General features: G+C 35.7%; 1 protein-coding gene across 2 annotated transcripts in view; it reads left to right on the forward strand.

Moving 5' to 3' along the window:
* The window catches only part of disc1 (DISC1 scaffold protein), a 62,300-nt gene that overhangs the window by 3,052 nt on the left and 46,845 nt on the right, over positions 1–12,403 (forward strand). For both annotated transcript variants that reach the window (XM_079636161.1, XM_079636162.1), the window contains exons 2-4: positions 5,706–6,496; positions 7,361–7,430; positions 11,439–11,592. In XM_079636161.1, the coding sequence (XP_079492287.1) occupies positions 5,706–6,496; positions 7,361–7,430; positions 11,439–11,592 (1,015 nt within the window). The remainder of the gene's footprint in view (positions 1–5,705; positions 6,497–7,360; positions 7,431–11,438; positions 11,593–12,403) is intronic.

The raw sequence follows: 12,403 nt of genomic DNA on the forward strand, positions 1-12,403 counted from the left end.
TTATGTAACTTGACAGCCTCATTTAGTATACGCGGTTCTATGACTATGCAAATGACTATGCAAATGAGCCCCGCCTCCACTCACTCACTCACTCACTCAGAGATCCACTGGTTGACGATCACACGTTGATCTGATTGGTTACAAGGTAGTGTGTGACGTCAGAAACACCAGCGATTTCAAACCGTGTTTTTGAGACTGTCTTTGGTTCACTGCAGTTTTAAGCAGAAAATACTCTTATGAATTTGCACATGGTGTGTCTTAAAGCATATTAAAAACACCACATAGACACATAAACAACATTAAAAACTTGGTTTTCCACCACAGGGGGACTTTAACTAAGTGTTTAATCTAAAAAAAATGTCAGCTTTATTTTATTTGACAAAAATCGTTAGCCTCATAGCATAATTGCCTACGTCATGTTGGCCAAAAAATGACTTAGGCAATAATGCTATGAGGCTAACGAAATGTGTTGTTTTTACATGCACTTCCCTGATAACAGCACTGGTGTGAACATCATGCTGTTGTGGGCACACAGAGAGCTGAGCTTTCTCTCACTCTCGTCTGAACCGTTGTGTTAAAAAGTAGAGAGGAAAAGACTTGTCCATCGAACTCTCACTTCCTCAAACGCTCCGCTGTCACTGGAAGAGTCACGATATACAAGTGTGTGTAAGTGTGTGTGAGTGTGGTGAAGCGTCTCCAGAGGAGAATCTGAAGCGGATCCCTCACACATTCCTTTTTCCTCTTTACGAGCTCCTCAGCATTCAGTCGCGTGTGTGTGTGTGTGTGTGTGTGTGTGAGAAGCGCTCGTGAGCGGCCAATGGGAGGTCGAGTAAAGCAGAAGTGTGTTTGGAGAGGGACTCTCTAATCGACAAAGGTAAACACACATGTTTCTCTCAGGGCCACTAGAAAACTGGCTTTTTTATTATGCCAATATTGATTGAAGTCTGTGTGGCGTTGAAACTGTTTTTCAGTAATTAATGGTGTTTGCAAAAGTCAAACATCTGTTAGTGTTGCACATACTTGCTGTTTTTCATATACTTTGAGGAACTGATCAAACCTCATGTGTCTTGTTGAGAAAAGATGTGCTGTTACTGAACTTAAAACTGATTAGATGCACCATTTTCACCTGATTGACCATAAAACGGGTGAAAAACATCCGGACCGGACGACTTTGCAACATCAAGACAGTTCTTGAACTGAATTAAAACAACGCTGGACTAAATCGAGCTGAAAAATCACACTATTATCTTCTGTAGAGCTGACGTGTTTTTACACTTTAACTCATCAAAATAATTTGAGCAATAATAAGCAATTATTGCTTATATTAACAATGGTTTTATACGAGATGCAACTCAATTTTGAAGTCAGTTTAATATAATTTGAATATAGCCAATTTGATTAAACTTAATCTTAATCTAATACATTTTCTTTTTACAGTGTAGTTGATGTTGATGTTTCATAATTGATGAGTGTGACAACATTAACAACTTATTTTCCTGTTTATTAATGTGAAGCTGCTTTGAAACGGTATTGTATACATTTTGACTTGACCCAAATTAACCAGAAGTTGGGTTATTTTCACATGAGCAACCACACATGTAAAGAAGACCTTTGACTTTAGCTCGGGCACCAGATATTCTAGTTGTTTTTGCAGACACTTTTATAAACAAACCACACAGATATTTCCCCCTTTTTTCCTCTTCTTGATCGTTTCATCTTTTTTTTTTTAGGGAATTGTAACAAGCATGATGTGTTTTTACAGAGACTTGTGACCGTTTCCTTCCCTTTCGATGGGAGAGCAGACCTTTTGTGTTCTCTGTCGTGTGGTCATCGCTGTTAGCCGTCTAGTCGAGCTGAACTAGACAGTGTTCATGACAGATGGTGGATGCTGAGTCTCAGTTGTGGTTGTAATTGGAGTGCAGTTGTGAACAGTAGCAGTGTGCGTTTCCACTGTCGGGCCAGTGCGAGCCAGGGCTTTAAACGGGCCGTGCCGGGCTAATAGCCTCGGGTCAGTAGCACCGGGCCTGAGTTTCCACTGTCGGGCCAGAAGCTCCACAGCGCTTCACTAAAACACGGCCGTAACACACACCTCTGGAACAACGGCACACACACCCATCATTTCACCAACAAATGCACGTTTTATCAGTAAAAAGAAAAAAGAAAGAAATCACTGGAAACCGTGCATCGCAAAACAAACATGATAAAAGTGACGTTTGCTGGCATTTTTGTTGTTTACTTGAATATTTAAAACCCAAGCATCGATGTTTTACCACAGGTTTACAATAAAAAGTGATACATTGATCATAATGAATTCATTTATGTAAAAATTGCACATTAGTCACACAGAAATAAATTACAGTTAGGTCTATTTGTGTGTGTGTGTGAAGTTTAAGCACAAAATACCCCACAGATATTTTTATATAGCATGTTAAAGTTGTCACTTTTTGAGGGTTTGCAAAAACACACCGTTTTGTGCCTGGCCCTTTAAATGCAAATGAGCTGCTGCTCCCGGCACAGGGGGCGGAGCTTCAAGAGTTCATGTGTGTTAGCAGCTGCGATTACCTCACGCAGACACACACTAAAGTGACAGAAACTGTTCTGCCTTTAATGTTTAAACGGAGTCAGACAAAGATGGAGAGACTCCAGAAGAAGTGACAACATGTAGAAGCAACAGGACGTCTCTGATTGGTTAGTTGATGAGTTTATGTCGCTGATGTGGAGTTAACTATCTTCAATTAGCATATTCTGTCATGGTAATCTATAAATCGCTCGTATAGGAACTGTTGTGAGACGCACACAGAGTGACTTTCTATTGCATGTGAAAAGATGGATGCTAAAGTTTGAGCTGACTCACAAATGTGCTCGACTACAGCAACTCTTCCTCTTCTCAACATGGACTGCGTGTTCCCGGAGGCGGGGCTTATGTAAATTTTAGGGTTGCTGATGTCACTAACCCGGGAGGAATGTCGTGTAGTTCCTACCAGCCGTTTGTTGTAGTCCTTTTCTTTAAAAGCAAATATCTCCCTTTGCTTTGAACTTGGAGTATTGTAACTTTGCATTGCAGATGTTGTTTATGATCAAACAGCAACACTACACACTAACTACAGTTAGAAAAGTGAAATCATACTCAACCACGCCTTTAAGAGACTTAAGATCTTGTCCCCAACAAGTAAAACCTGTCAAAGGGGGTCTTGTGACGAAAAAAGTGAATCTCTGCTGTGGTCGAGTGCTTGACAACGTCCTCTTGTCGAAGTCACTCGAGCAGCTCTTCTTTTCTCTCCAGAAAACATTCTTCAGCTGTGACTTCATCTGCTCTTCATTAGCTCGGAGTAATTTATAGTGAAGGAAAGAAGATAAAAAGAGTGCATTTTTCTTGCTTTACATATTTGACTTTTTTTTTTTGAGGAAAAAAGTGTTCAGACTATTTTGCAATGCGGAAGTAAATACGAATGCTGAACGCAACGTGCGCCATTTCATCAGATCTCTAACACTGATCTACACACCAGCGCAGGAGAATACATCAATATGTTTCTAAATATGCGATCTGTTCATTATTGCGATTTCAAAATAAAAGTTTAAACTAAGGCAGTTAAACGATTAATCGTGATTAATCGCATCCAAAATAAAAGTCTGTTTACATAATAAATGTGTGTGTATTGTGTATAATTATTTTGTATATATAAACACACACACGTTCATGTATATATTTAAGAAAAATGTGTTATTTATATATACAATATTTATAATTTATATATAATATAAATTATATATAAATATATATATATGCAAATATTTCTTAAATATATACAAGCATGTTTGTGTATTTATATATATATAAAATAATTATACATAGTACACACACATACACACACATTTATTATGTAAACACAAACTTTTATTTTGGATGCGATTAATCACGATTAATTGTTTAACTAGTTTAAACCCTCGCTCTGAGTGTGCATGTTTGGATGTTCTTGTTCAAGAAATTACAGTGGTTTTATCATTTTTATCATTAAGAAGTGGCCAAATATTAAAGGGATGAAAAATCTTGCATGGAAAAATATGCTGGATTATAAATCAGTGACATAAACTTTCTATTTCTAGGTCTCAGTGGTTTTGTCTCAGTGATGGTCTAGTGTCTGAGCTCTCGGTTCTCACAGATCTGTGAATCGCTGTTATTCTCCCTCGTCAGTTTGTGTGTTTATGTTTGAAAGATCAGCGAGAGGCTCGTGTAACGGCTCTGCAGCTGTTCTCACTCTGTGCACGGGACGGGTTTGTGGGAAACGCATTTAAACGAAGAGCCAATCAGAGCGGCAGACAAAGAGTTCATTTGAGATCTGTCCCCTTCCAGAACAACAGACCAGTGTGTTTCGGTGACTTGAAATGGTTTTTGGTTTAATACTGGTATTCTCTTTGATAATTTTGGGGATTGTAATTTTATGATGGCTTGTCGATTATGCATTTTGAACTCATTAACTATTTTCAGCTATTAATCTTGCAGTCAGTTTTACTCAAATGTTCCTCTTTCATAACTCAGAAGATCAATGGTTCTCAATGAAGGATCACATTTATCTCAATCTTTTTAAATGCATTGTGTAATTTATTATAAAACAACTCTTTATGGTTCCTGCAAACAATACTAATTTAATTTATGTATTTAATATATATATATTTTTAATTGGTTTATTATTTATGTTTAATATTATTGTTTCTTATTAAAATGTGTTTAAAGATGTTCCTAGCAAAATAAAATAAAAATACAATTCCATAGTTGACATACAATAAGGATAATAGTGTGTGTGTGTGTGTGTGTGTGTGTGTGTACACAGATGTACACATCTGTTACAATGGTAGTTTTATATTAAATTTAAGTGTAAAATGGAAAAATGTTAAATGTAAAAAAGTAAAAAACAGCCTACAATATTTACTGATATAGATTTTTTTAACTCGTAGTTGTTTTATTGTGCATTTCCTGATGCGTTTTAATTTCAACTATTAATAAAAAATACATTAAAGTTTTGTGTAAAATTTAAGTGTAAAATGCAAAAAAAATACATTTAAATTAGGACTGTAAACGAATCCAACATAAAAGTTTGTTTACACATAATATATGTGTGTGTTATGTATAATTATTTTGTATATATAAATACACACACATGCATATATATATTTGAGAAATATTAGCATTTATATACTGCATATATATTTTTATATGATTTATATATATATATATATATATATTATATAAATATAACTATTTTATATATAAATAACACATTTTTCTTAAATATATATATGCATGTGTGTGTATTTATATACAAAATAATTATACACAATACACACACATATATTATGTAAACACAAACTTTTATTTTGAATTCGATTAATCGCGATTAATCGTTTACAGCCCTAATTTAAATGTTACAAAATTTAATTATTTACTGGTATAGGCTACATTTTATTAAAGTTGTTTTTATTGTGTGTTTCCTGATGTGCTCATTAGTTGTAATTTCTCAGCAGCTGTATTGCATTCGACACACTGATCACAGGGAGATTTTACAGCTGAACCGCAGGACAGCAGCTGTCATGGGTCATTATTTGTTTACAAAAATGCCATTGTGAAAGTTTGCATGTCAGATGTCCAAGTTCCTCTCATGGTTTATTATCAAGACTTAGAGATTTAACCAGCAATCTGTTCTCAACAGGTGCAGCAGCGTCGGGAAGCCGTCGCAAGTGGAGTTTCAGACGGTCAGAGCCGCTCGAAGCTGCCAGAAGAACGCCATGTGATTCTGAACAAGGACATTCAAAAACTCCTACTAGCTCGTCTACTGATGAGAGCACTCAAATGAGCACTTCTCAATGCCTCGACGAGAAGTGGCATAAGGATGCTTTCGAGGGAGACAACTCTTCGGATTCTTCCAAAACTCACCGTTTGCATGACAACTCTCGAACGCAATCATGCGACATTTTTAATTCCAGCTTCAGTTTCATTCAGCAGTCTTTAGAAACTAGTGAATTTTTAGATGCGAGCACAAACAAACAATCTGAATCGACATCACTGGACAAACTGAAGTGTGAAACTTCAAACTCAGGTGTTTTAAAACCTCACGCTCACTTCAGCCAATCAGAGATCAGCTCTGTTCAAATCAGCCAATCAGGACCTGAGGATTTCGCATTAAGTTCGATTGGTCCGTCAGTGCAACATAAAGTGCTGTTATTGGACCGAGATCTGTGGCTTGCAGACCTGGACATGCAGACCTCGACTTCCATGACGTCTTATGCGAAAGAAAACATCCAGGACTCAGACTCTGGCTCTCTGGACACCGAAGTCACGTCTTCTCTCTCGATTGACTCGTCAGACTCGACCTCGGCCTCGTCGGTCACCTCTGGATACGAGAGCGTCACCGCGTCCTCAGAACAGAGTCGGGACGGCCTGAAAAAGAAGTACGAAGATGTTCTGCAAGACTGTCTGCAGAACAATCGCACAAACACCAAGGTCAGTACGACACAACAATGAACAGGTGAAACTCGAAATAAATTAGAATATGGTGTAAAAGTTCATTTATTTCAGTAATTCAACTTAAAAGGTGAAAGTAATATATTATATAGACTCATTACATGCAAAGTGAGATATTTCAAGCCTTTATTTGTTATAATTTTGATGATTATGGCTTACAGCTTTTAAATAATATTCTAATTTTTAATTTGGGGTTTTCATAAGCTGTAAGCCATAATAATCAAAATTATAACAAATAAAGGCTTGAAATATCTCACTTTGCATGTAATGAGTCTATATAATATATTACTTTCACCTTTTAAGTTGAATTACTGAAAAAAAAAAACTTCTGCACCATATTCACATTTTTTTGAGTTTCAACTGTATAAGATCAGGGTTCAAGGGTCTTTTATTGTCATTCCATACTCATTTTTACATGAAGGATCGAAACTTAAGTACTAATGTCCCGGTCAAAACACAAGATAAAAACATTAATCAACAAAACATTAGAAACTAAAGTGAATGTCAAAGCTGCTTTTTCAAAAAATAGAACATTAGCAATACAACACTAGAATAGATGGTGCAAGAATAAAAACAGTGCAATAATTAGTAATAAATTAGGACATAAATATTGTTACACATAAAATGTCTAAGTAATACTGTTATTAACAAAAAAGATATCTCCATAATTCTGTCTAAATCAGACGACACAAGGCATGTAGCGCAATAGTTTTTGATCATGCTGATCATTTAGAGGCTTTAATTTTCGTATATATAAAAAATGATACAGTCATTTTTATTTTTCTGTAAGTGACACTTACACTCTATATATTTGTAATGTTTTACAATGTTTTCCTTCTTTAGATCGAGTCCATAATGATGAAGCTTCAGAGATTACAGCACAAAGCGGTTTTGGACGACGACTATGACACAGGTCAGACATTGTAGATGCTCATTGCTTGTTAGATGAATTATCATTATAATGAAAGTTTGTTTCTCTAGCAAATAAAATGTGTATATTTAGGATGAATACTGAAACAGAATTGAATCTTATTCTAAAATATAATTAAAGGTGCAGTATGCGATTTCTGTGAAATGCTGTTGTAAGTGGATCGGACAGGAGGGGGCGTGTCCATTCATGACAGGAGACAGTGTGAGCCAATCAGCAGTAGGGGGTGTGTCCATTCATGACGGCAGACAGTGTGAGCCAATCAGCAGTAGGGGGCGTGTCCATCCATGATGGGAGAGAAGACAGAGGGAGCCAATCAGCAGTAGGGGGCGTGTCCATCCATGATGGGAGAGAAGACAGAGGTAGCCAATCAGCAGTAGGGGGCGTGTCCATTCATGATGGGGGAGAAAACAGACTGAGCCAATCAGCAGTTGGGGGCGTGTCCATCCATGATGGGAGAGAAGACAGAGGGAGCCAATCAGCAGTAGGGGGCGTGTTCATCCATGATGGGAGAGAAGACAGAGGGAGCCAATCAGCAGTAGGGGGCATGTCCATTCATGATGGGAGGAAGACAGGGAGCCAATCAGCAGTAGGGGGCGTGTCCATTCATGATGGGGGAGGAGAGAGAGAACAAAGAGATTTGAAGAAACGCTGTAGTGAGAGATTTTTTTTTTTTTGGCTGTAGAAAGAGATCTGATGTCTGAGTGTTCAACAGTGTTTCTTAGAAATCACTTACTGCACCTTTAATGCTCTATCAAAATAAATATTTAAAAAAAAGTATGTAGCTATTGCTTCACATTTTAAAGGACGATCCTACCCCATACCGTATCTGTGAGTTTAGCCCAGTTTTACTGTATGTCCAAATAAGTCCACAGCTGATGACAGAAGACAAAAACTGTCTCAGTCGACACATTAATGTGGTCAACAAACACACCCAAACACTCCCGGCTGATTGTCCTAACTCAGCAATGGTGACCTCAACCAGACCAAAAACATTAACTTGTGATTGCTCATTTCATAGCAATAATATTTAGGCCTGTCACAATCATGAATTTTGTGCTTATGATTAATTGTCATACAAATAATAGTGATTAACGACTTATATATATATATTTTTTTTCAATTGTATGCTTTTTACGTACATAATATAAAAATAAACGTTATAAAGAAAAAGGCCCTTTTATGATTGACAAAATAAATATTTATATATTTAATTATATTTATCAATATTTTGCAGTCTGAGTAAACCCACAAGCCTCCTATGAAGATCTTTTACTATCTTTTTGTACTGTATAACAGTGTTTATAACTGCATATGATTTATTTAAGCGGTTATCTCAAATAATTGCGATTAGATCAAATAACCATGATCAGAGAACAGGTGAAACTAGAAAATGTGTAATATGGTGCAAAAGTTCATTTATTTCAGTAATTCAACTTAAAAGGTGAAACTAATATATTATATAGACTCATTACATGCAAAGTGAGATATTTCAAGCCTTTATTTGTTATAATTTAGATGATTATGGCTTACAGCTTATGAAAACCCCAAATTCAAAATGAGAATATTGTGAAAAGGTTTTCATAAGCTGTAAGCCATAATCATCAAAATTATAACAAATAAAGGCTTGAAATATCTCACTTTGCACATAATGAGTCTATATAATATATTAGTTTCACCTGTTAAGTTGAATTACTGAAATAAATGAACTTTTGCACGATATTTAAATTTTTCGAGTTTCACCTGTATTTATTAATAATTGCCACAGTCCTAAGATTATTGCTTTTACATCCCATGTGTTTTATTATTATTATTATAATTGGGAATGACACACAGTTAACCTCGTCTGCTTCAACACTGCTGAACATTTCTGTAGTTCCTGCATATTTTCAACTGTTTAAATCAGAAAAGTATGTTATATTGTGCACTACATGGATGTCTATCCTTTTCTGAGTAGGATCACATTTGAAATGTTTATCTTTGCATGTGTGCAGTTTCAGATGCTATTTTTGAACCGTATTAGACAGCGCTGTACAATATACATTATTTATAGTCCATAACTTTGAGAAAGTTCTGCGATTCATTGTCAAACCACGCCATCTTCTGGTCATCATCAGCACAGTCATGACTTGTATGGATTTATTTTAGTTTTAATGTCTGTATCCTATGCTTCATTAGTTACTGTACTTAAAAGAGTCCCCCTAGTCTTCAGCGTGTGATCTTGTGAAACTACTTCTTCTGTTTAATCAGATCAGATGATTGACCTACATTAGTCAGAGTCTGACAAACCTTGTGACTTACATAACACACCCTGACTTTTCCCATACCTGGTCTGATCCGTGTGTAAAGTGGGTCAGTTGTGTTTGTTTTGTTTTGTGCTGTCTTCTACTGACACACACAGATACACAGACACACACACACACACTCACACACACACAGATACACAGATACACAGACACACACACACACACTCACACACACACACACACACACACACACTCACACACACACACAAACACATTTCCTGGAGCGTCTTAGTTGTAGTAGATTAGTGTTTATATGCTTGAATGGGACTCTTTTTTTTTTTTTTGGAAGATTGGGTTGTAATCAATAATAGAAGAATAAATCTGACAGCCCGATTTTAATAATGATATTTGGCTAGTTTTTGAGATTAAATAGTAAGTAAGTAAAATGTATATATGTAGGATATTTAAATATGGCTAAGCTGACCAAAGTGTTTTTACATAACATAAAACAACATTAAATAATACTCTAAAACGAGTAACGTTAATAAAATGTTCGTTCAAAGTCATCTGGCCTTTAATAATGCTCTAAAAATGTTAACACTTTAACATTATTTGTGTAAGCAATAAGGTATGAGAGGCTGTGCTGTATGAATAAGTCACGGCTGAAGGGCGTTGTTAGGCACGACGTGAAGCAGATACAGCACTTTCCTCTCGTACCTTATTGCTTTTATAAAACGGTTACCACACAATACAACTATTAAAGCCGAAAAATATGTATCTATGCAACTTTCATGAAGTAAAATCACTATAAGCCTTCCTTCCGCTGGAAAAAATAGTCCCTGACCGTGAACAGCAACAGAAGTTATGTACATTATTTCCACAATAGATAAATTAGTCAGTCAGTCAGTCAGTAGAGAAGACTTTTACATTGAAAGGACTCAAACTTGTGATCACAGAGAAGGAAGACAGATGACTATGGGCTCGGGGAAACCCCTTAACTGTTAAAAGGACAAGATATTGTAGCGGACATTCAAACGGATATTTTTTTTATTATGAATATATAGGACTGACCTGAAGGAAAATGCTGTATCTACTGTAAATGCAGGTACACTCGCTTACTCGATCTCACACAATACTCTACTATAGCTTCAATGAACAATATCGATGAGATCAGACATGTGTTTGCGTTGTTAAGAGCGGTTGCTAGGGGTGTTGTGTAGTGATACATAGAACAGTTCGGTGAAGCGGTCAGAGCCGTGTTTTATCGTGAATAAAACACAGCTATTGGCCAATCAGAATCAAGCATTGGAACTAACCGTTTTATAAAAAAAAAAATTATGGAGGGTTTAGACAAAAAGTTTGTATAACATTTTTTAAATGTTACTATTTTTTTTAGAATGTTCAGAGAACATTCAAAAGTAAAATTCCAATAATGTTTGGAAAATTACAAAAGGGAATGTTTCCTTAATGTTCATAAAACTTTTTTTTAAAAACATTCTAAAAACTGGACATTTTAAACGTTCAGAGAACATTCCGAAATAACGTTTTTATAACTTATATGAACTCTAAGATACCTCTGTGTCTGTTATGAATAAATTATTTTGACGCAAGATATTTTAGTATTTTTTATAATGTTTTTGTATTAAATTTGACCTAAATTGACCGGAAACAGGTGTACATTTGAGTTTGGCTTGTGCTTTACTCCATCAAAGAGAGATTGCTGAACAGCTTTTGTTTGTGTGTTCAGCCGAGCGCTTTGGTAAGAAACTGGAGGAACTGCGGAGAGAGAGAGACACACTTAAGCCTGGTCTCCCGTCCAGACACCCTGAGGTCACTGCATTTCTGGAGCGTCTCCGGACAGCGGTGCACAGCGCCATCCACAGGACACACACACACTGCAGGTCTGGAAACATCCAAACACACTATTATACTTTTCTAACTGTTCAAATGTTTAGTGAGATTTATTAATGTTTTTGAATGTCTATTCTGCTTATCAAGGCTGCATTTGCTTGATCAAAAAATGTAATATTATTTCAAATTAAAATTACAATAGAAAACGGTAATACATTTTTTGTAAATGTAATTTATTCCTGTGATCAAAGCTGAATTTTCAGCATCATTACTCCAGTCTTCAGTGTCACATGATCCTTCAGAAATCACTCTAATATGATGATTTGATGCATTTATTAAACATTTATGATTATTATCAGTGTTGAAAACAGTTGTGCTGCTTCTTATTTTTGTGGAAACTGTGATACATTTTATTTTTTCAGGATTCTTTGATAAATAGGTTTATCTGAAATAGATATCTTTTGTAAAATTATAAATATTTACGGTTTCTTTTGATCAATTTAATGCAGTATTAATTCCTTCAGATCTAAACATAGTATTTTCTATATATTTACACTCAAATATGAATGTAATCCATTCTTCACAGTTAAATTCTGATTTATAATCTGACTAGATGTTCTGTAATACTACAGTATGCTTCACTATATTGTATTTGAAGGCTGGTTAGATGATCTCAGTTTCAGAAATAAGCCTTTTAAACAGGAAAGCAAACAGGTGTGTCTGAAATGCACTTCCTGTTGCGTATATTGTTTCCATATGTTTATCTTTGCATAGTTTTGGCGGCAGGAGCTCAGAGACACTTAATTATAATCAATGAGACACTGACTAGAAGTGACACAGATTCAGTGTTATTTATATGCT

This window comes from Phoxinus phoxinus (assembly GCF_949152265.1).
Source record: "Phoxinus phoxinus genome assembly, chromosome: 14".
NCBI lineage: Eukaryota > Metazoa > Chordata > Actinopteri > Cypriniformes > Leuciscidae > Phoxinus > Phoxinus phoxinus.